This window comes from Octopus sinensis, linkage group LG27, assembly GCF_006345805.1.
Source record: "Octopus sinensis linkage group LG27, ASM634580v1, whole genome shotgun sequence".
In the NCBI taxonomy this organism is placed as follows: domain Eukaryota; kingdom Metazoa; phylum Mollusca; class Cephalopoda; order Octopoda; family Octopodidae; genus Octopus; species Octopus sinensis.
In genome coordinates, this window is record NC_043023.1 from 4,462,348 (window position 1) to 4,487,284 (window position 24,937).

General features: G+C 38.2%; 1 protein-coding gene across 2 annotated transcripts in view; it reads left to right on the plus strand.

The window, feature by feature from the left end:
- LOC115225328 (RNA exonuclease 4) overlaps nt 1–24,475 on the plus strand; it is a 37,008-nt gene extending 12,533 nt beyond the window's left edge. For both annotated transcript variants that reach the window (XM_036513996.1, XM_029796278.2), the window contains 5 exons: nt 7,519–7,632; nt 9,230–9,423; nt 19,784–19,872; nt 23,155–23,304; nt 24,177–24,475. In XM_036513996.1, the coding sequence (XP_036369889.1) occupies nt 7,519–7,632; nt 9,230–9,423; nt 19,784–19,872; nt 23,155–23,304; nt 24,177–24,335 (706 nt within the window). In that variant the 3' untranslated portion in view covers nt 24,336–24,475. The remainder of the gene's footprint in view (nt 1–7,518; nt 7,633–9,229; nt 9,424–19,783; nt 19,873–23,154; nt 23,305–24,176) is intronic.
- Nucleotides 24,476–24,937: the final 462 nt, after the last annotated feature.

Sequence of the window (24,937 nt, forward strand, 5' to 3'; positions counted from 1 at the left end):
GACTCGCCATTCTATGTTTTTAACATATCATGGGAGTTGCCAGTGACTCACCGTGCCATATTCTTAATATTCCATGGGAGTCACTAGTGATTTACCATACTATATCTTTTATATTCCATGGGAGTCACCAGGAACTCATTGTGTTATATTCTTAATATACCATAGGGGGCTCCAGCGACTCCTGATGGTGATGTATTTTTAGCCCTTTTGTTACCCTGTTGAAATATACCAACTTTATTTCAATTAATTTTAAAGATAATGAAAAATTTACTCGGATAGTTATCATTATTAAACCAGTGTTTGGGACATAACCCAAAATTTTGGTGGAAGGTTTTAATTTACATTACCTTAAAACTAGCCATTTGTATGATAGAACCAAGGGTGGCTTCAGACAGATTCATATGAAAAGGGTTAAGGAGTTTCACATTTCCATGAGTCAAACCACATTATTTGAATTTTAGGAAATATACAGAACATGTTTCATTGTTTGTACGAGCAAACCCCCCCCCCCCCATCCAATGGACGGTGCTGAGTTGCCAAACATTCAAACCAAATTTTCTCAAAACAACTTGTTTGACCGTCCCATAGGCCTCTCCTTTGAGAAACACTGATTTAACCTAAATTTGAGACACCAAACAGGCCAGCTTTTTTTGAGCAAACTGCATGTGCATTTTTCTTGCATACACGTAGTATCGATCGCAACAGCTGATGTACTTGCGTGTACAAATGCACATTCCCATGGCTTTATTGATCCCATTCTCACCTGGAATCGATTTTTGTAATTTTTTCAAGGCTTATACACGCCCTGATACCGTCGGTATCTACATATCAAAATTGAGCGCAATCGGATGGAGGATGCCCAAGATCCTAGAAGACACACAGACAGACAGAACGGATTTTATAGAATAGATTATGCCTGAAAATGTTGTGGTTTCTTCTGTTTCTCTTGCTTTCTTCTAAGCTTTTGTTTGCCAAATCATTTAATTTCTAACACTATATAGGTGCAGGTGCGGCTGTGTGGTAAGAAGTTTGCTTCGCAACCACATGAGTATGTGTGTGTGTGTGTGTGTGTGTAGCACCTTGGGCAAGTGTCTTCTCCTATAGCCTTGGGCTGACCAAAGCCTTGTGAGTGGATTTGGTAGACGGGAACTAAAAGTGATTCATTGTGTATATGTACGTGTGTGTGTGTGTCCACCATCACCCCCACTTGACAACTGGTTTTGGTGTGTTTACATAACTTAGAGATTCAGCAAAAGAGACCAATAGAATAAGTACTAGGCTTAGAAATTAATCCTGGGGTCAATTTGTTCAGCTAAAAACCCTTCAAGGTGGTGCTCCAGCATGGCTGCAGTCAAATAACTGAAATAAGTAAAAGATAAAAGTTATCCTCCAGATTTTCTTCACCTAATTTTCTGTAAATATCAACTGTCCCGAATATATTTATTCTTGGCTTCCTAGTAAAAAGACCAATTTACAAGCCTATTCCACTCTGATGGGTGATTTGCTGAAGCAATGCATTGAGATGCAGGTTTATGATTGGAAATCTCTTTGAAATATGTTATTTGGAATCTCTTCTTTTTATTTCTCTTTTTTATGGTTTTTATTTTATGTTACCCCTGTACTGTATTGTCTTCTACCATCTTCAATCCTTTTGTCAGCTCTTCATTATTGTTATTATTATGAATAACACTACTATTACTGCTACTACTACTACCACTACTACTAAGTCTATTTATGCAAAAAAACTATAACTATGCACTCTATGGGAGCTGGGCCCACCCAGGTCATGACTCGTAGGTGTCCTCCTTCTACTTTCCAAAATCTCGTCTCCAGTATGATTTGAATTTGGGTTCTTTTGTTCCCAGGTCCGTGTTTCAGTCCACCAGGCCACTCTAGCTGACGAAAGTTCCAGTTCCCTTCTTCCTTCTAACAGTTATATTTAAAAAATAGTAAAAGATCAAGATGAAACATAATGTAAACAAAAACACGTGTGTCTAGCAGATATAAACAACACATTCACTAACAGAAAAAAGCCATAGAGAGTCAGACGTATACTTATTTATATTGAAAATGAAAAAATATATTATTAGAAGCTTCTAGCTAAATAAAACTATATTTAAATTGATTCAATATTTGAACATATATGATTTATTCAAAAAAAATCTCCCTCTCAAAAATTGCCCAGCTCAGGGGAGACATTCAAAAATGAATAAGAAACAAATATATGAAGGAAAAAATTATTATTAATTTATAGGGAATAAATACGTATACACCTAACACAGGAATATTCATACATACAAATATACACACACACTCTCAAACATACACATATGTTTGTACTTTTTCTATTCCTGAGTGTTATACTAATACATCTGTTTGTTTTGTACACCACCTGTCTTCATCTTCTGCTTTTTTCGTAAACTCATAAAAAGCACCATCCGTTCGTGGCCGTTTGCCAGCTCTGTCTGGCACCAGTGCGGGTGGCACGTAAAAAGCACCCACTACACTCACGGAGTGGTTGGCGTTAGGAAGGGCATCCAGCCGTAGAAACACTGCCAGATTTGACTGGGCCTGATGAAGCCTTCTGGCTTCACAGACCCCAGTAGAACCGTCCAACCCATGCTAGCATGGAAAACGGACGCTAAACGATGATGATGATGATGATGATATATATATATATATATATATATATATATATATACACACACATACATACACACCATCAAAACCCTTCTGATGATCTTCCTTATTCCTAAGAGGCAAACCAGGACATTCCATTTGTCTATTTTATCACTCTCAGCTGAGAGATCCTTGTCTTGTGTCCTTGTGAGTGTTGGTGCCACATAAAAAGCACTCATCTCATGTAAAAAAAGGCACATGTGATGGTATCATGTGAAAAGCACCCAAAACACTCTGTAAAGTGGTTGGTATTAGGAAGGGTATCCAGCTGAAGGAGCCAAACCAAAATAGACTGAAGCCTGGTGTGGATCCTGGCCATTTCAGCTCCTGTCAAACTGTTCAACACATACCAGCTTGGAAAACGGGCTATAAATGATGAAGATGATGATGATGATAGTCCCAAATGCATCAATTATCACAGGTACAGTCTTTACAGACTTCATCTTCCAGATCCTTGCAATCTGAAATTTTAAGGGGTAGTTTTTCAGCGTTTTGTCTGCTTTCTTCACAATGATTGTATCACATGAACAAGGCTATGGATTGATTTTTAGTCTTCAAGAAAATGCATTGTAGTATTTCTTCATGTTCTGAATTCATATACTGTGGAAGTTAACTTTGCCTCTCTTCCTTTTGGAGTTAATAAAATAAAATACTAGTTATGTATTGGTCCCATACCTTAAATTAGAAATTCTTTTTAGGGTGTTAAATTGGCAGAATCATTCATTAAATCATATCTGAGTAGCAGATCTGTAGTGAGTGATTAAGCCTCTTCGTCCTGATGGGTGTGAAGGGTACCACTGGCTGAGGTGGCTGTTCAGGCCAAGGACCACAAGGCAAGCACACAGGCCACTCTAGCTGACGAAAGATCCAGTTCCCTTCTTCCTTCTATTCCTGTAAATAACCAATGGAATCCATCACCAGGTCCAACAGGTTGATGCAGCCACGAATCCTTGTGATCCAACTTCAACTGGTTTCACAGAACAATGGTAACCCTCACTCCTCAGCTGCTTTGCCAGCTCACCATATTTGCTTATCTCAAAAATGTGCTGCTCTTCTGTGCAGTTCTCATATGACAATTCAGTGAGAATCACCTTGGGTAGTTCTTGCACTTCTCACTGATGTCTGCAGCAATTTCCCAAGAATCCTTGCCTCCAAGTAGGTTTCCTCCTGTTCAAATTCATATCCCTTTGTGCCAACCCACTCCTTTCCTTCTTTGGTTATGAAGGCCACTTTTGGTTGTATCCCACTGCATTTAGTTCCAGATTGAAGTGGTCAATTCTTCCAGTATTCTTGTGCTTCCATGTGTATCTGCCATCAGGAACTCAGGACATGGTCCACTGACTGGGATTTATCCTTGCACAGGGGACATATTGACATGTCTTCCGTGCCCCATGTTAAAAAGTTGGTGCTTGAAGGAAGCTGGTCATAAGTTGCTCTTATTATGAAACTCAGCCTGAGTGGTGCCGTGTGCCACATGTCATTCTTTGTGAGAGACTTCTGCATTGCTGCATCCCAGGTTGTCCATTGCCCCTACTGAGATTTTCACATACCTGTTTCTTTCCTCTTCACTCCTAACCTCCTCTATCACAAGATCCCTTTGGACTTTGCCTGCACATTGGTATTGCCCAGTCCTTGCCTTCCTGTCTGAGTAACCTCCATCATTTCTTTGGTCTTCAGATTCTTTTCAGCATCATCAATTGCACCCGTGACTTTCCACTTCCTTCCTGTCTTTAGGCTGCACTGACCTAACCATGCCATCTTTGGAGTTTTTGAGCTTTAGTTGCGTCTTCTTTTCTCCGCCCTGTACTCTTTGACTAAAGGTTTGAGAGGCAGTCTCAGTTTTGCCTCAGTCGGACTCCATGGGTACACCAAGCCACTTTCTGGTGGACCTGTTTTTGTTTTCATTGCTTTCACTGCTGAAATTGCAATTTTGTACATTAGGAGGGGCCATAGCAACATTGGTATCAGCATATGCTGAAGACACTAGACATTGCATTTGCTGGGCAGAGGATGCTTGTTGATCTTGAGTAGACCCTCCTCTACAGTCTTGGCTGTTTCCTTCATCTTTCAAGGTCTTGTCATACCACTTTCTAAGACTTTTCACTGGCTACTCAGATACAGTGGGAATCTTTTGGTTGCCAACTTTGAAGCTAATATCTTCCTTTATTTTCCATCTTCTTAGGGAAAGGCTCCTAGATTTCTTGGGTTTGAAAGCTATTCTGCACCAGACTATCAACTTGTCCAGTTGAGCAGATTCTGGGTTTCTGTCTCCTTTGATGCAAGAATAATAGTGTTGTCCATGCAGGCTTTCAAGGGTGGCATCTTACATCCATTGCCAAGATCTGCTGCTCTTGCTTTGCTTTCTACAACCCTGAGAAGTATGTGTCACCATCACAAATAGTATTGGTGACACTGCACAACCCATCGCAATTCCAACCTCCAATCTAGCTCAGGCAGTTGTATATCTGTCGATGCTGAACTGCATCTGAAACTCCGAGAAGTAGGAATCCAGCATTTTGTGTATTTCTATTGGTACATGATGTATCTAGAGTGCCATCTGATGAGGAACAGAGCCACATGCGTTTGCTACGTCTAACCAGACTCTATCAAGGTCAGTCTTATTCTCTCTTGTCTTCTGAATAGCTTCCTAGATCATGCTGCCATGTTCAAGGCCTCCAGCCTGGCACACCACCCTTCTGAACAGATGTGTCTACATAGCGATTATGAAGTAGATAATTGATCAGTCTGAGAGCCATTATTGAGAAGAATATCTTCCCTTCAACATTGAGTGAAATTGGTTGGAACCGGTTGATTCCTTTTGAGTCTTTGTTTTTTTGATATGTACACTCCATCTGCCTTCATCCATTGACGAGGGACCATCTTATTCTTCTAAACCAGTGCAAGCCTTTCATGCAACCATTTCAGCATATTTAGGCATTTCTTATACAAGAGATATGGTATGCCATTTGCCATTTGACTTGTTCTTTTCCTTATTGACAACTTTCCTGACTTCAGTATGTGTTGGAGACTTGTTGTTGAATTCCGCCCCAGGACGATTTGGTCACACCGGGTTTGTATTATGGTCAAATGGTTGTAGTTGTTTAGGGCTGGAATACATCTTCCTGAGGTGAACTTCAAGAGACTCTTTCTCAATATCCAGTACACCTGACTATGATTGATCAAAGAGGCTCTTAGCATATTTGAATGGCTTACTGAATAGCTGGTCTTGCTCTTTTTACTGTTTAAGTCTTCTTTTCCTCGGGTATTCTGCTCTGCTGAGGGAGCTGTGCTTTTCTTTGAGGTCTTTCCAAATCTTCAACAGATCTTCCTTCTCAGGAAGAGATCTGCATTTGTTTCTTCAGGCACTTCTTTCTCTGTCTTATGGATTCCATCTGCCACTTATTCTTTCTGGTTGGTTGGTTGCTCTTCTCTTCTTTAACACCAAAATGCTCTCTGCAAATACTGTACATTATTTCACCAGAAGCCTAGTTGCTTGTCATACTTCAAGGCTCCCATGCTCCTTCACTGCTCATTGGAGAGAATTTGATTCTTGGCTATCTTGCTTTGTGCCTCTTGGGATTGCACTCCCACTGTAGATTCATTTTCTTGGGTGTCCTCAGCACTGTTTTGTGACCTGGTTTTGGTCTCCTAATGTCTTCTCTGCATTCGCAGTGTGCTACTTCTGCGTTTTGGTGGCACATTTCATTTTTGTTGGATGAATCTTCATTCCTTTTTCAGAGGCGAATTTCCAACCACAGATACATTGGAAGTCTGCTGTCTGTTGTTCTGACCTCATAGTCCTTGGTACATTCCGGGTTATTCCCTGTGTCAGTCCTGTGGATCCAGCATTCTCAGCCCCCTTTTGGCCACATTTTCTCTTGATATAGAAGAGCCAGGGGAATTTATCACAGGAGAGGGTTGGCAGGGAACGAGGAAGTGCGAGTCACTCTTTGTGTCTGATCCCTGCCTCTTGCCATCTGTTATTTTCTCTTTGGTCCGTTCCCTTGATGATGACATGCCATCACTTTGGGTGATCCTTGGTAATTGTCTCCCAGGTATTTGGGTCAATAGAGCTGCAGAGGAAGGTAATGGTGATCTGGTTTCAGAAATAGAATTGTGTGTGTGTGGAGGGGTGCTTTGCATTGCCTAGTGCTTTAATCACTAGACCAAAGAAAAAAGCATTTTGTAGCAGTTGTTCTGGCTCTTTAAGTTTTGAGTTCAAATCCTGTCAAGGTCAACTTTACTTTTCGTCCATCTTTTCTGGAGTCATCATCATTATCATTTGATGTCCATTTTCCATGCTGGCATGGGTTGGATGGTTTGATAGGAATTGGTAAGCCAGAGAGCTACCCCAACTATCTGTTTTGACATAGTTTCTATGGTTTGATGTCCTTCCCAATGCCAACCACTTTGCAGACTGCTGGGTGCTTTCGTGTGGCACCATTGCCAGGGCTTTTTACATGGTGCCAGCACGAGTGCTTTTTATGTGGAACCAGTATGGATGCTCTTTTATGTGGCACCAGCACAGGTGCTGACATGATATGCTCTTTATGTGGCACTGGCACAGGGTCCATTTTATGTGACACCAGCACGAATGCTTTTTTTACGTGATGCCAGCACAGGTCCAGGTCCTTTTTACATGACAGTGGTACAGGTGCTCGTTTACATGGAGCTGACACAGATTCCTTACTACATGGCACTGGCATGGGAGCCGTCAATGAAATAAAATACCAGTCTAGTTCTGGCTTGATGTAATCAATAAACCCTTCCCCTTAAAATTGCTGTTCTTCTTCCTAAATTAGAAACAGTTGTTATTGATGTTTTTGTTTTACCTTTCAGAAAAGCTGATATCTGGTTTGATGATGTAGATGAGGCACTGATTGAATCTGCAGCCCTTTGTGATGAACCTATTGAGTCTGAGATGAAGCTGATGCAAGCCACTGCTTCCAGCAAGTCAGTATATATAACCCCTTTTTCTTTTTCCTACTCCTTCATCCTCGCTTCCCACAACACTGCTCCCTATGTCACCCCCTTCTCCACCATCTTCGCACAACAATAAATCTGCTTCCCTCATAATACTTTACTCACTCTCTCCTCATTTCTCAGGTGTCTTTCGACTAAGGACAAATTAAATTAAGCTGGGTGTGTGGAAGTGAAGCCTTATGGCAGGGACATAAGAGATGACAGGTATGGGAAGGAATATAGATGTTGAACGGATGGTAGTTGAACCAAGGAAGAAAGGTTAGGCTTGACCGAATAGCGATCACGTGGATAGAGAGGAGAGAGGTAGAGGCAGAGGGATAAAAGAATTAGGGAGGGATGAGAGAAAAAGAAAAAGTGACAGAGTGAAGGGAAAGAGGTGGGAAGGTGAGAATGAAGAGAAAGCTAGGAAATGTGAGAGAGGGAGAGTGAAAGAAGAGTGGAAAGAGCGGAGTAAATGTGAAGGGGCTGAAAGAAAGAATAAATGAGTCATACAAAATTTTATACATATATATATATAGACACACACGCACACACACACATACACATATACATACATATGTACTTACATATAAGAGACCAAAGTGTAAGTACACTGCTACATGTATGTAAAAAAGAATACAAAAAATGGGACAAGAACGTGACAGGCGACAACAAAACATCCAGACAGTTGGATGATACAAAAAGGGACATGAAAAAACAAGGACAGGTCATTCAAAGTTTTCTTTCCTCAGTCGAGTTGTAGATTATCTTTGCAGTTTCAGCTGGTTATACTTGAGACTGCCCCAATCTGGGCAGCCCAAGGAAAATCTAAGCTAAGAGCAGTAGATTCCTTTGAAGAAAACAGTGAATGTATATGGAAACAAGGACGGCAAAAAAAAATGGAGAAATGGTACACAAATACAAATGTAAACAACAGGTATCTTTCGGTATGGGAAGAAGTGGCTTTGTGCCAGGAAATGAGAGATTAGAGTGTGACAGAGGGACAGAAACAGGTGTCTTGCTGTAGAGGAGATACACGGTTACCCGAGTCAGAGGGAGCAAGAGAGAGAAGGTGGCAATTATAAGATAAAACTTATAATTTCTCTCTCTCACACACACATTATTCAGGTTGCCTTTCATTCTACTGGGGTGAATTTAGTATCTTTCTAAAAGCACCTTTGGTGTGAATGTAATTACGATGGAGGGCTAACACTGACTTTACCTTTCATTCTTTTGAGAGTAGTTAAAATAAAGTAGCAGTGAAATACTGGGGTAAATTTAATATTTCTATAAAACATCCTAGATGTGAATAGTAATATAATAGAAAACTAAAACTAACTTTACCTTTCATCCTTTGATGAAATAAAGTAACAATGAAATTCTGGGGTAGAATTAATATTCCTATAAAACATCCTGTATGTAAATAGAATTATAGTAGAAGTCTTAAGACTAACTTTATCTTTCGTTACTCTTGGGTAAGTAGCAGTGAAGCACTGGCATTGACATAATCAATTGTTTCCTTCTCACAGAATTTTGGTCATATTCATGCATTAGAAATAATTCTTAATACAATTATTATTGTTTCCAGGGTGACAACATGTGTGGCAGTTGACTGTGAAATGGTTGGCACTGGTGAATCAGGTAATGATGATATGCTGGCTCGAGTATCTGTGGTCAACCAGTATGGACATTGTCTTTATGATAAATATGTGAAACCTATGGCAGAGATTACAGATTATCGAACACGTTTTAGTGGAATCACACCCAATTTACTCAAGGATGGTGAGTTTACACACTTTTTTGTTTGTTGGGGTGGTGGTGTTAGTGTTACAGCAGTCATGTGTGTGTGTGTGTGTGTGTTCCCCACCACATGACAGCCAATGGTGGTGTGTTTACATGCACCTTAACTTCACAGTTCAGCAAAAGAGACCAATAGACTTTAAAAATTAAGTTCATTTGGCCAAAATTCTTCAAGGTGGTGCCCCAGCTTGGTCACAGTCTGAAACAAGTAAATGAGAAAAGAATACATATATATATGTGTGGTGAGAACTTTGCGTCCCAACCACATGTTCAGTCCCACTATTTGGCATCTTGGGCAAATGTATTCTGTAATTTTGGGCTTACCAAAGCCTTGTGAGTGGATTTAGTAGACTGAAACTGAAAGAAGTCTGCCATATGTGTGTGTCTTTGTGTTTGTTCCCCAACCACTGCTTGACAACCAGTGTTGGTGTGTTTACATCCCCATAATTAGTGGTTTGGCAAAAGATGAAGAATAGTAAATAAATGAATAAATAAATTTATTAATCCAATTTACATTGAATATTTTTTTTTATCGATTACAATAAATGAAGATTACAAAAAACAATTTTTTTCAGAAATTGCATTAAAAAAGTCAGATTCAGCTTGGCTGATTTGGGCGAGTTGGTAGGAGGTCAAAAAATAAAAAAATAAAAAGTATCACCTACTAAAATCAAACAGACTACTGGATATCAACACGGGCTCCATTTCCTCTCCTTTGGCTAAGATTTTTCAAATCTCCAAAATTCTGAAAGACACAGCACTGGTTCCCTAACTAACAAATTGACTGCTCCAAATCTCAGCCTCTTGCAGATCCCCAATTACTTCCTATAAATAAGCGACAGCATGAGAATGAGGGTCAACTACCTGACCCAACCCCAATTTCTTGAACAAACTTCAACGCAATTCAGATTTTCAAAAAAAAAAAAAAAAAAAGTACACCAAAAGTCAGATCCAGTAGCATGAAAGAATTGTATGATCAACAAAAAGTCATACTCGAGACCTGAAGACTGAATATATACTTCAGTTACTCTCAGCTGACACTTCAATAGCAAAAATTGTTGATATTCCAGCTAAAGAATTTAATGCAAAGAATGAGATCATGACACTGTCTCATGATAAACAGAATCAATAATGGCTACACCTGAAAATATTGACCCATTTAGCATAATAAGGTATAACGTTATAACTTTCAAACTTTTAAGGATTTACATTCTAAAACTATATATAATTTTCTTTTAACCCTTTTTAATATGTGTTCACTTAATAAAAATATTGACGAATTCTTATTTACTTAAAAAATTTATGTAAAATGGCTGAAATTCTTGTATTTTCTGAAACTTGGTTTAGTATAAACAATAGTGCAGATATAGGCGCAGGAGTGGCTGTGTGGTAAGTAGCTTGCTAACCAACCACATGGTTCCGGGTTCAGTCCCACTGCGTGGCATCTTGGGCAAGTGTCTTCTGCTATAGCCCCGGGCCGACCAATGCCTTGTGAGTGGATTTGGTAGACGGAAACTGAAAGAAGCCTGTTGTATATATGTATATATATATGTGTGTGTGTGTTTGTCTGTCTGTTTGTCCCCCTAGCATTGCTTGACAACCGATGCTGGTGTGTTTACGTCCCTGTCACTTAGCGGTTCGGCAAAAGAGACCGATAGAATAAGTACTGGGCTTACAAAGAATAAGTCCCGGGGTCGATTTGCTCGACTAAAGGCGGTGCTCAGGCATGGCCACAGTCAAATGACTGAAACAAGTAAAAGAGTATATATCTGGCTACAATAGCTTCCATATTTTTCATGATCATGTAAAAGGTGGTAGTATAAATGTGTGTGTATAATCCAAACTATGTTCTTCGTTAATAGATGACTTGTCATATTTTAATAATAATATTGAAGCATGTTCTGTTAAAATAACAATTAATTCCTCTACATGCACTGTAACATGAGTTTATCGACTTCAAATATTCTTTCAAATATTCTGGTCTCCTGTAATCCGAACCGTGCCGTGGTTGTATCTGGTGACTTAACATGGACATCTTAAATCCTACTAACACCAGAAATCAATTTATAAATATTTATAAACAAGTACTAGGCTTAACAAAAGAAAAAAAAGAAAGAATAACAAGGTGGCTGAAACAAGTGAAAGGCATGAAAGGTGGATATTAAATGATGATTATGGACATATTTGTTCATATAAGTCTTTGTTAATTCATCAGAAATGATAAATTACAGGACTCAGTACAAATGTAAAGTATTCTTTAGTGAATGCTTGTGGCTTAGTGTTTCGAGTATTTGGCTTACAGTCGTCAGGTTGTGAGTTCAATTCCTGGTGACAGGAATTGAGTATCTTTGAGTAAGACACTTTATTTTTTGTTGCTTCAGTCAACTCTGCTGGCAGAACTGAGTTTGCCACATTCTATGTGACATGTTGAATCTCACTGAGACAAACTATGTTATGGGTACAAGTGTTTATGGAGTGCTTGACCACTTGCATGAGCAGGCTGTTCAGTTGACCAGATCTACGGCAACACTAAGTTTATTTCTAGTACTTTCAGCTCTAACACGCTACTTTCGATTCAGAACAAGGCTAAACTTCCATTTTTTGACACCATTTTCATTGTTTATATACTAATCACGAGGGTAATCAAGCTTTGAAACTGAACTTACTTTTTTTTTATTTTCTACTGTGAACAAAAACAGTCACTCTTGCATTAAAGAGCATGTAACCATGACTACGATTTCACTTGTCTTGATGGTTCTTCTCAAGCCTGGCATATTGCCAAAGGCCTTGGTTATTAGTCATTGCCTCTGTGAGGCCCAACATTCAAAGATCATGCTTCACTACCTCATCCCATGTCTTCCTGGGTCTACCTCTTCAATAGGTTCCCTCCACTGTTAGGGTGTGACACTTCTTTACACAGCTGTCCTCATCCATATGCATCACATGACCATACCAGTGAAGTCGTCTCTCTTGTACACCACATCTGATGCCCCTTATGCCCAACTTTTCAAGACATTTACACTCTGTTGCACATGCACACTGACAGTGCCCATCCAGCGAATCATGCTAGCTTCATTTCTTACAAACCTACACATGTCCTAGGTGGTCACAGCCCATGTTTCACTGCTGTGTAGCTGTTTGCACACAAGGCATCATACAATCTGCCTTTCAGATTTTCAGAATTGTTGTGTGTGATACATTTCAACTCTTTGCAATATGACAATCAGATTCAATTATGGCATCATCAACTTCAGTATGTTGTGAAAAATCTCCAGAAAAATTGTGTGAAAATCTCCAGAACAGAATTTTTAAAACCATTTCTGACTTGTGCATTCTGTTTAGCAGTCAACACTATAAACTTTACATATCCCTTTGTGAGCCTCAGCAGCTTTCCTGCCTTTATGGAAACAATAAAGCAAAATACGGCGAAAATGTTCATTTTTGCACTCCATGTTAATGTTGTTAGTGAGCTAATAGCTGTAAACAAAATTATGTGCAGCAATATATGCTTCTAAAGTAAGCTAAAACTAACGGCTAATAAATATCAAAAGGCAAAAAATCATTGACAAAAGTCATTAAAAAAAATCGTGACTATCTATTTGCAAAAAAAGAAATGACTTTTTTGTCAACCCCCTATACACACACACACACACGCATAAATAAAAAGTATAATAAGGATAGGAAAAATAGAAGTGTAGACTTTACTTTATTTCAATAAGTCTGGTTACAATAGGAAAATTGAATACCTTGCTATTTCTAGCCCTGATTATATTGATCAATTGAACCTTATTAATAATGAATATGGACTTGATTTTGAATATTCTAAATCTAGACGGAAGGGTAAATATGGATCTGAAAATGCGCGTAAGAACAAAGAGAAATAATCCTTTAATCCCAGTTACTAATGTTCATAAATATAAATGTAATTACATGCTAAAAGGTAATAATTTTAAGTTGGTCCTATAAGGATTTAGGTCATTCTAATGTAGTTTGGGACAAGAATAACATTATATGGTGTATTATCCCCTTTGCTGGTTAATTAAAAAATAACTTAGTTGGGGCTGTTTATAAATTATTTTTGAAACATTTTAATAAAAAAAGTAGATACTATGAGATTTTGAATCTGAGATCTCTTCAGGTTTCCTTTTCGATTTATCAGAATTTATCTCAGATTATTTCTTCTATTAATGAGAAGAAATTATCTGTTTTTTATCTTAATATTAGTGAGATCAATTGCTTGGATGCTAATGTTATTGATTTTTCCATTAGCCAGGGTGGTAGTGATGGTTTTCATTCAAATCTAAGTTTTAGTAATAATGAGGAGGGTAGCTATTTTTGCTTAATATTAATTCAGTTGTTGAAGGCTTGAGTAGGGCTGGAAATTCTCTTTGTGATTGTAGAAACAAAGAAAATTGTTTATTTAGAAATTTTTGTAAATGTAAAGAAGTAGTTTATCACACTAAAATCATTTCTGAGGGTAATGATTACTTTTATATTAGTTTCTTTTGCTAATTATAATATGAAAAGGGTTTTGAATCATTACCATTCCTTTAGGAACAGAAATAGGGCTTTTTCTACCAGTCTCAGTGATTTCATCTGGAATCTTAAAGATCATGATAAAATGTTCTTTATTGAATGAGACATTTTAGGGACAGCTCCAGCCTATAGGATTGGTAATAAGTTCTGTCCTCTTTGTTCTGAAGAATTTGTTTTGATTTTATTTTCTAGAAGAAAACTTAAATTCAAAATGGGAAAGAGGATTTTTTTTGTGTTATAGGAATAAATGTGTGATTAAAAATTTTAAATAAGTAGGTCTTTTAAGGATGTTTTATTTAATTTGATTAACTTATAATTTCACCCTTTGTATTTACTATTTAAGTAGGTTCTTCTCTCATTTCATTATTTACATTTGATGGATATTTGTCCTCATCTTGTTTGTTGTTAACACAACATTTCAGCTGATATACCCTCCAGCCATCATCAGGTGTCTTGGGGAAATTTCAAACATGGGTTCTCATCCCTAAGGTATTTTTCGATGTTATTATTATTATTATCATCATTATTATTCAGTTCACTGCCTGGAATCAAACTTGGAATCTTGGGGTTAGTAGCCCGACTCTTAACCACTACGCCATATGCCTGTGGGCAATTATGGAGTGAATTTTTGGGCTTATAAATCTAGATGGAAGGGTAAATATGGATCTGAAAATGGACATTCAGGAAAGGAAAGAAAGAGGATTTTACGTTTTGAACAAAGCGTTTTTTCAGAAATAGAGGAAAGTCCAAAAGAAGGGAAGACGGAGGAAGAAAATAGCCAACGATACACACGTAGTTACATGAATATATATATATATATATATGTATATATGTGTATGTGTGTGTGTGTATATATATATATATATATATATATAATATGTATCTCGTACCGGTGGCACGTAAAAGCACCCACTACACTCTGGGAGTGGTTGGCGTTAGGAGGGACATCCAGCTGTAGAAACTCTGCCAGATCAGATTGGATCCTGGTGCAGCCATCTGGCTTGCCAGTCCTCAGTCAAATCGTCCAACCCATGCTAGCATGGAAAGTGGACGTTAAACGATGATGATGTATATATATATATATATATCTATATATGTAGGTATAAATATGTATATACAAGGGGCGTTCAATAAGTAATGCCCCTGACCCACTTCCCATAGCAGTAGAGCAACGAAACTTGGCACAGTTATTAGTCTTTTTCTACATAGGAACTACCAAGAGTTACGCATTTCTCACATCATTTGATGTGGCTCTGGAGACCGTTTTTGTAGAAGAACCCAGCTTGGTCCTCCAACCTCAACGTGACTTCAGAAATCAAGGTTGCATCATCTGGGAAACGCTTTCCTTTCAAAAACCACTTCATGATTGGGAAGAGGTGAAAATCAGAGGGTGCAAGGTCAGGAAAGTAGGGGGGATGGGGAGGAGTTCATAGCCATACGCCTGTGCTTCTGATCTGGCGACAAGTGAGTTGTGGACCGGAGCGTTGTCCTGCAGGAGGAGGATGCCTTTGCTGATCTTGCCCCGCCTCTTGATTTTGATAACTTCTCTTAATTTCCTCAAAAGTGAAGCATAATAGGCTCCTGTAATTGTGGTACCCTTTGCCAGGAAATCTGTCATCATTACTCCGTCCTGGTCCCAGAAGACTGTGAGCATGACCTTGCCAGCGGAGGGCTGCACCCTTGCCTTCTTTGGAGGGGTTGAGTCACAGTGCTTCCACTGCATTGACTGGGCTTTGGTCTCTGGATCATCATGATGGACCCAGGTTTCATCCTGTGTAATCAGTCTTTTGAAAAATTTTGACTCATCTTCTTGGCACATCTCCAAATTCACCCTCGAGCACTCGACGCGTTCTTGCTTCTGGAAAGGCGTAAGCAACCTGGGAATCCATCTGGCAGACACCTTTTGCATATGCAAATGGTCATGAATGATAGTTTCCACAGACCCGGTACTAATCTTGACCTCGTGGGCTATTTGGCGAATAATTATGCGTTGATCTTCCAAAATGGCAGCCTCAACTTGATGGACAGATGCCTCATCAATGGCAGAAGGGGGCGACCAGATCTGGGAGCTGTTTCCACAGAGTTCCGACCATGTTTGAATTCATGATGCCAGCGTTTTACAAGGTCATATGATGGGGCATCATCACCATAAGTTACTTTCATTTCATCAAAAGTCTCCCGTGGGGTGCGTCCTTTCAAATACAAAAACCGGATCACTGCTCGACACTCAACAGGCTCCATTTCACACTTGACTCGGTTCAAACACCTGTAAATCAGAAACCACAATTAATTCAGAGCTATAATATGCCACTTAATCTATAGAGATATAAATGATTGCACATGCAAAATTTCAGCTAGATCAAACAACTGCAAGTGGGTCAGAGGCATTACTTATTGAATGTCCCTCGTATATATATATAGGCTGAAAAAATAGCTGACAGGGCCCCTGGAAAGGATTCTTATGTTTACTACATGTAACTAATATATTATTTTTAAACATCCAAGGGAAATAACCCATTCGCTCTTGAAAGGGATCCTTATATATAGCCGAGTGAAATAACCCATACATGTTCGTAAATTATTTCGAATAAATCAAATTAAGTATGCTTATTTCTTAGTATTTGAACTATTTGAGTTATTTTCACAATTTATCTAGTACAATGCTTAAACAAGTAAATAGTATTTTCGACTTAATGTAGCCAGGTTGGCTGCTGCACAATCTTTTGCGCCATGCACAAAAGAGACTCTTGCACAGCTGCTGCATTGCGCATAACCTCTGACGAGCGCACTACATTTGTATATTTTTTTTCTTTGGAGGCAATTGGTGTCTTTCCTCAGGGAAGTATTTCTCCTTAAGGCCCCTGTAGTTTTGGCTCAATCTTGGGTGAACAAATCGGCAGTTTGTACTGTCTTCCCCATGCCAACATTTGCCTTGCAGGTAAAATTTGCAGGTAAAATTTGCAGGTCCTCAAGTACACTCCAAATTTCTCCTCCCCTCTTGGGTTTCAGATTCCATTGGAGCCTCCATATTTGAGTTTTCTATTTTTTGTTTGGTGGTTTGGGGTTTCAGTTTTATTTATTTCATTTTCCTTTTTCTCTCCTTCCTTCTTTATGTTTGTGCTTGTGTTCGGCCCTTTCTTTTCTTGTGGTAGCATTTGTAATGTTTCTCCGAATTAGTCACATGTATATTATAATAACGAAAGCTGCTTATTATCTATTTACCAAATAAACTATGTTTTTGACTCAACAACTCTTTTTTACAACTAAAATAACCTCAGCAACTAGGTTGGGTCACACAATATTGAAGTCATTTTCGGACAATATTTTGATTTGCTTCTAATGTATCACTTTCATCCGACATTTTACACATGCGTAGAATTCTATTCAGACAAATATTTATGAAAATGTACACACAAATATTGTATTAAAATAAGCCACAATAAAAAAAAATTGCATTAAAAGAAAAGCCTAATTTGTGATTTGAAAAGGATTATATTTCATTTTGTTTTTAATTAATTAGGCTTGAAAACAACTTGTAGAGTTTTTACTGGATATATGTACCAACTTGGAATAAAGCAACACTTACACTTCTGTCTCAGTGTACTGATATTGAATATATATATATATTTTTTATATATATATTCCTTGCTTTGGTTTGAACCAGTGGACTTGGATGTTTAACATCCTTTTGAAGGATTTAGGTCCTTCTTACACACACACACATATATATATATATATATATATATATATATATATTTATTTGTTTCGGTCATTTGACTGTGGCCATGCTGGAGCACTGACTTTAGTCGAGCAAATCGACCCCAGGACTTATTCTTTGTAAGCCTAGTACTTATTCTATCGATCTCTTTTGCCGAACCGCTACTTTCCGGGGATGTAAACACACCAGCATCGGTTGTCAAGCGATATTGGGGATACAAACATATACATACACACACACACATACATACATACAGACACACATATATCATTGTCACTAGTTTTACATCCATGGTTGCTTGTGTTGGATGGAGTTTATTGAGGCAGATTTTCTGTCACCAATCCACACACGTTTCCAAGCAAGCTAATATTTTGCTAAAGCCAGACATATTTCTCACAGGATATGAGAAATGAATGACACTGCTTGCAACCATCACACAATTTGAAGACAATGAAATACAGACACACATACACACACAGACAGACAGACACACACACACACACAGACAGACACACACACACATGTGCATAATCATTATTCATATTCAATTTGGCATAAATACATACATATATGTTTTCTTTTGTTTTTTTACTTGTTTCAGTTATTAGGCTGTGGCTATGCTGGAGCCAACCTCTGTAATTATTATTTTTTAAGTTCAGTACTTATTCCATTGCTCTTTTTTTTTTTTTGCTGAACTGTTAACGTATGGGAACATAAACTCACCAACACCAGTTATCAAGTGGTGGTGGGAGACAAACACATATACACACGATGGGCTTCTTTTAGTTTCCATCTACCAAATCCACTCAGTGGGACTGAACCTGGAACCATATTGTTGGGAAGCAAGCTTCTTGCAACACAACCATGCCTGTACCTAATTTCATATATATTATTAATTTCAAATTTCAGCAATTTTGATCAACTGGTGTTTATTTTAATAATTCCAAAAGAATGAAAGCCAAAACTGACATCAGTGGAATTTGAACTCAGAACGTAAAGATGAGTAACATGTCACTAAACTTTTTGCCTGGCATACCAATGATTCTGTCAGCTTGCCACCCTGATGATTTCAAATTTTGTCACAAGGTCAGCAATTCCAGAGGAAGGGAAAGTTAATTAGATTGACCCCAGTGCTCAACTGGTAATTAGTTCATTGGCCCCGAAAGGATGTCAGGCAAAGTCAGCCTTGGCGGAATCTGAACTTAGAATGTAACAATGGATGGAATGCCAATGATTCTCCCACCTTGCCTTATATACAAGGGGGTGCAGAAAAGTTTCTGGTTTTAAGGGTATTGCAAAAGGCCTGGTTGAAGGCTCAACCTCCTGAGTTCTTTGACAGAGCTTAGAAACTGAAGGACTGCTGCAATAAGTGTGTGACTCTGAGAGGGCAACATGTTGAATAAAATCATAATTAACTGATTTTCCTGTATTTTCTTTTACTCAAAACCAGGAACTTTCCAGCACCACCTCATATATATATATATATATATATATATATATATATATATATATATATATATATAATTTAAAATAGTTTGATTTGGTCACATGATTCATAGGTTTGTCACATGAATCTAGCCTATACAAGACAGGCGTCTTTCAGACTTTCATCATCATTCAACATTCATTTTCCATGCTGGCATGGGTTGGACAGTTTGACGAGATGGTAAGCTGCATCAGGTTCCTGTTTGTTTTGGCCTGGTTTCTACAGCTCGATATCCTTCCTAATGCCATCCATTCCATAGAGTGCACTGGATGTCTTTTATATGTCGTAGGCACTAGTCATGATTGCAATTTCACTTAGCTTGATGTGTCATCTCAAGCACAGCAAATTACTCGAAGTCTCAGTCACTTGTCATTGCCTCCGAGAGACTCAACATCTGAAAATCGCATTTTACCACCTCATCCCACATCTTCCTTGGTCTACTACTTCCTCAGGTTCCCTGCTAATTCATTTGCTCTTTTAAATTAGTGAAAATGGAATATCTTTGCTGTAACATTAAATCTATTCATTCTGCAGTTATTTTCAACCTGGGGATTAAATAATTATAACAAATGTACATTGCCTCTCTTTGTATTTCTCTTCAGGTGCAGACTTCAAAACTGTACAGAAAGATGTTGGTGATTTCATCAAGGATCGTATACTGGTGGGCCATGCGTTACACAATGACTTCAAGGTGAGTTTGAGTCTCCAATATAGGGGCTCACTAGAAACCCACATTAACTTCTATTGGCACAGGGCATATCAGTTTACAATAAGATAATTTCAGGTTCAATTCCACTGCATAATACCATGAACATATATCTTCCAGTGTGTGTGTATACCCCTCTCCCACATATATCTTTTAGATAAACATTTTCCAATAAATCATAAATACAGGAAAATTTTTAACAGATGCTCAATATAAAATATACAGCTGTTTCCCCAATATGAAGGACATTATAACTTGTAAAAATCACCAAGAGACCACTCCCGGTTGTAACTGTCGAGACCCTGAAGTTTGCCCACTTGACCATGTGTGTATAATAAACTCTGTCATATACGAGGCTGAAGTTACAGCTATACTTCAAGTTAAATCATTTGAAAACATTGATTTATATGAGGGCAAATTCAACCACCTATTTTTCTGGGACATCAATAAAAGTAATGCAACTAAGTTGGCTAGCCACGTATGAAATTTGAAGAGCAACTCAACGCCACATACAATTAAGTGGAGAATCGTGGAGAAATGCAACTTATGCGTAGAAGAAAGATTTCATATTCTTTTTAGATTCAGCAATTCCAACATACTGCTTAATTCCAGATCTGAAATTTTTAGCAGGTCTAGACACATGGACAGGTTTCTTTTATCATATTGGAGGGCACCACCTGCTCTGGATTTTGACATGTTTTTTGTTATTTTGTTCCATAACAGTTGTATTTAATGAGCTTTCAGGGAAGATGAGGATATTAGTTTTCTTGATTTTGCTTCTTTTTTCTTATTCCATTTTTTGCATCAACCTTCTTTATTTTTTTCTTATTTTATTCCTTTTTTACTAAAAATGCATAAATAGAGCATGAAAGATTGCTTTAAGATACATGTTGTATTTCATACATGCCTGTTTAAATATTATAATAATATGAAACTATTAGTAGCTCTTTTGGTTGTGCATTAAATTGATATATATATATATACACACAAACACACACACAAATGTATATACATGTGTATATATATATATCAAATTGGTGCAAAAGTAATATCTGATTTCTAGAAAAAATGTTTCAGAGCAAATTTATCAATTTTTGAACCTCTTATAGTTTTAAGATATCTCTTGTGTCTAATTTGTACTATTTTCTTTCTTCTGGCCATAATTCTCAGAAAATTTTACCACCATGTTTGTCCCATCTAAAGGTCACATAAGAAATGTTTACTCTACAAGTTTCATAAAGGTGTTAATGCAAGTGTGGCAGCAAGATCTGTTCAGAGCACTTAAGGGGATGATTTAGTGAATGAAAGAAGTTGCAGGAGGTGGTTTTCCTGTTTCCGAAGTGGTGATTTCACTTTGAAAGAAGAACCAAAAGAGGGTCGTTCGACAAAAACTTGATTCCGAAATGTTGGAAGCTCTTGTTTCAGAGAACCCTACCGTCACCACTAGAGAACTTGCAGAACAATTAAACATGGCCCGTGCAACTGTGGTATGCCAGCTAAAACACATTGGAAAGGTTTCAGTGGCTGGAAAATGGGTCCTTCATGAGCTGTCTCCAGAGAATCGACAACAGTTTGCTACGTGCTTTCACGACACTTTCAAGCAACATTTTTAGACAGGTTCGTTACAGGTGATGAGAAGTGGATTCTTCACCATAATGTTAAACACCGCCATTCTCAGATTAGTTGAGGAGGATGGCCAGTTCTACAACTGAGAGCAGGACTTCATCTAAAGAAGATCATGTTGAGTATATGGTGGGATATTAAAGGAGTAATCCATTATGAACTGTTGGACAACAACCAAGCAATTTATGTTCATCTTTACTGTGAACAGTTTCGTTGTTTGAAAGCAGTTCTGAGCCAAAGGTGAGCATCCTTGGTTAAAAGGATAATGCTCGTCCTCACACAGCTTGACTGACCAAAACTCTCTTGGAAGAACTTGGTTGGGAAATACTGCCTCATTCTTCATATTTTCCTGACCTTGCGTCTTCTGATTACCATTTGTTCCGAGGACTACAGAACCATTTTGATGGATTTAGGTTAACCACAAGAGAAGACGATGAAAATGAGTTGGATTCATAGATTTTGGTTCTAAATCTGCAGAATTTTACAAGTGAGGCATTTATAAGGTTGTTGAAATGGGGGTCAATGAAAGCTTTGGGGAGTATGTTAACCCTTTTGTTACTAACCTGGCTCTGGCGTGAAATGTCTTGTTTACATAAGTTTTGAATTAAAATCTTCTACCAAATCTTTGTCACAATTTACATTCCTAACACTAGCTTAATGGTAACTAAGTTATTTTACTAAATTCTTTGTTATATTTGAAATAATTGAAAGAAATACAGTAACGAAAGGGTTAATGAATAAATATTTCCGTAGTCATTGGCTTATTCATTTTTAACTTATATCTATCAGGTTGGTGCAAAAGTAATGACCGATTTGAAGATCTGAGATAGACATCTTTTCTTTTTTGCATGTAATTGTTTATTTTTAGAATGACATTGTAGGATAAGTGTGAGAAATTGGATGTAAAATAGGCAGAATATTTGAGCTGGATATAGCTGGCTTAAATATTAAAGGGTTAAAAACATTATGCTTTACACTTGTGATTAATGATTTAGCACCATTTGAACGTGATCGTTGTCAGTGCCGGTGGCATGTAAAAAGCACCATTCGAGTGTGGTCAATGCCAGTGTCGGCTGACTGGTCCCGTACCAGTGGCATGTAAAAAGCACCGTTCAAGTGTGGCCATTGCTAGTGGCACATAAAAAGTACTATTCAAGTGTGGTCGAAATGTCTTGTTTACATAAGTTTTGAATTGCACGTAAAATGCACCCACTACACTCTCGGAGTGGTTGGCATTAGGAAGGGCATCAAGCTGTAGAAACTTTGCCAGATTGGATTGGAGCCTGGTGTGGCCTTCTGGCTTGCCAGCTCTCAATCAAACCATTCAACCCATGCCAGCATGGAAAGCAGACGTTAAATGATGATCAAATTGGCCAGATCCAGCCTCTCAGACCATCGTTAAAGTCTCACAGCTAGAAGATAATGCATGATTAATTCCAACCAATATGGATAAACAAGCATTACATTTGACAGTAATCTGAATACTAAAGTGTTAATCTATCTCCTACTACTACCGTGGGCAATTTGGGTGATACAGATAAGTGTTTATTGCAATCAGTATCTCAAGCTAATTAGCGTCTGATTTCTCAACAAGATCTGTCCTGTCCCGCATTCATAGTCTTCTTTTTCTCATGTTTATTCCAGGTGTTGTACATGGATCACCCAAAGCAGTTGATTCGAGATACAACTAAATACAAACCTTTCCGCAAACTCAATCGCAGTCACACTCCATCACTGAAGATGTTGGCAAAGGAGGTTCTTGGAATCACAATCCAGCAGGGATCTCATAATTCTGTAAGGATTTTAAGAAACAATTCTGTTTATGAATGAGAGAAAGAGAGAGGGCAAAAGAGTTTTTTGCTTCACTCCAGGTAGTGTAAAGGCATGTAGCTTGGAGGTTAGGGTATTCAGCCCTTGATCATAAGGTTGTGAGTTTAATTCCCAACAGTATGTTGTGTTCTTGAGCAAGACACTTTATCTTTTCTGTTGCTCTAGTCAACTCAGCTGGCAAATCTTGTTCAGTTTTGTCACATCTTGTGTCATGCTGAATTTCCTTGAGAACTATGTTAAGAGTATGTATGTCTGTGGAGTACTCAACCACTTGTATGTTAAGTTCACGAAGCAGGTTGATCAGATGAGCTGGAACATTGTCCATCTAGGACTCAGTTATTTAATGTATAGTCTCACTCCAGCGTACTTACGATCAGACTTGTGACCATCCCATGTTTTATTCTGACATAGTGTATCTAGGACTACATTATATTAGTGACTATAGGTGAGCCCTGATCATAAGGTTGACCTATGAGCAAAGATATTCCAGCTGTGACCATTCTAGCTTTTATTCATAATGTATCTAGGATTACGTTACCTAATGTATAGTATAGTTGTTTCATTCCAGGTTAATCTCTGATCCAGCAAGCCTATGATCAAAGATGTTCCATGTGTGGCCATCCCATCTTTTATTCAAGCATAGTGTATCTAGGAATACATTATCTAATGTATAATTTAGTAGTTAGTATTAGTGGCTATAGTTGTTGTTTAGTCTCAGTTCTGTGCCCGGATAAGGCAACAACCAACCACTTTCTTATGATGAGTGGTGTTCCAAACATGACCACCACATCAACCAGCTGATATATTTTTGCATATGTTTCTCCTCTCATTTGCAGGTGATTGATGCACAGGTTGCAATGAAACTTTACATAAAACATAGAAAGGAATGGGAATCGAGATTGAAACACAAAAAGCTGAAACTGAAACAGAAGAGGAAAGAAATGAAAGAAACCAAGAAGAAGAAGAAGAAGAACAAAAAAGAAGTGCAGAAATGAATAATAATAATAATAATAAAGTGAAAGTGTGATTTGTTAGCTCTGAATTGTTTGTTTGTTGTCTTTGTGTGTTGCATACAAGCACACAGCAGCTGCCATTATATAAGGTTAGCAGCTGGAAAGATAAAGATTCGAATTGGCTATTTGTTGCTTTTGCTTTTTTTTCTTTGGCATTAAATGTGTGTTTGGAGCAGTTTGCAAACACACAGCAGCAGTAACTCCTGCTGTTACTTGATGGGGCTGGGGTCATCCCAAGGGGTGACATCGTGCATAGAGCCGACCAGAGCCTCCAGTGCTCTCCATCACTGCTGGTCCTGTGCAAGCCTCTCTACATCCTCCAAAATGCCTTTGAGCCTCTGGAGATCTTCCTTAATCATGTCCAGCCATTTGGTGTGGGGCCTTCCACAAGGTCGCTTCCAGCCCACACACAGTCATTGTCTTGTATAATGTCTACTTTGTGTTCTGAGTAGAAATTCTGGCAAGGATTTTATTCAACATACCAAAGACTCTGCCAGTTCACTGCCTTAATAATCCTTTCTATTTATAGGCACAAGGCCAGGAATTTGTGGAGAGGTGAAAAGTGATCACATTAACCCCCAGTA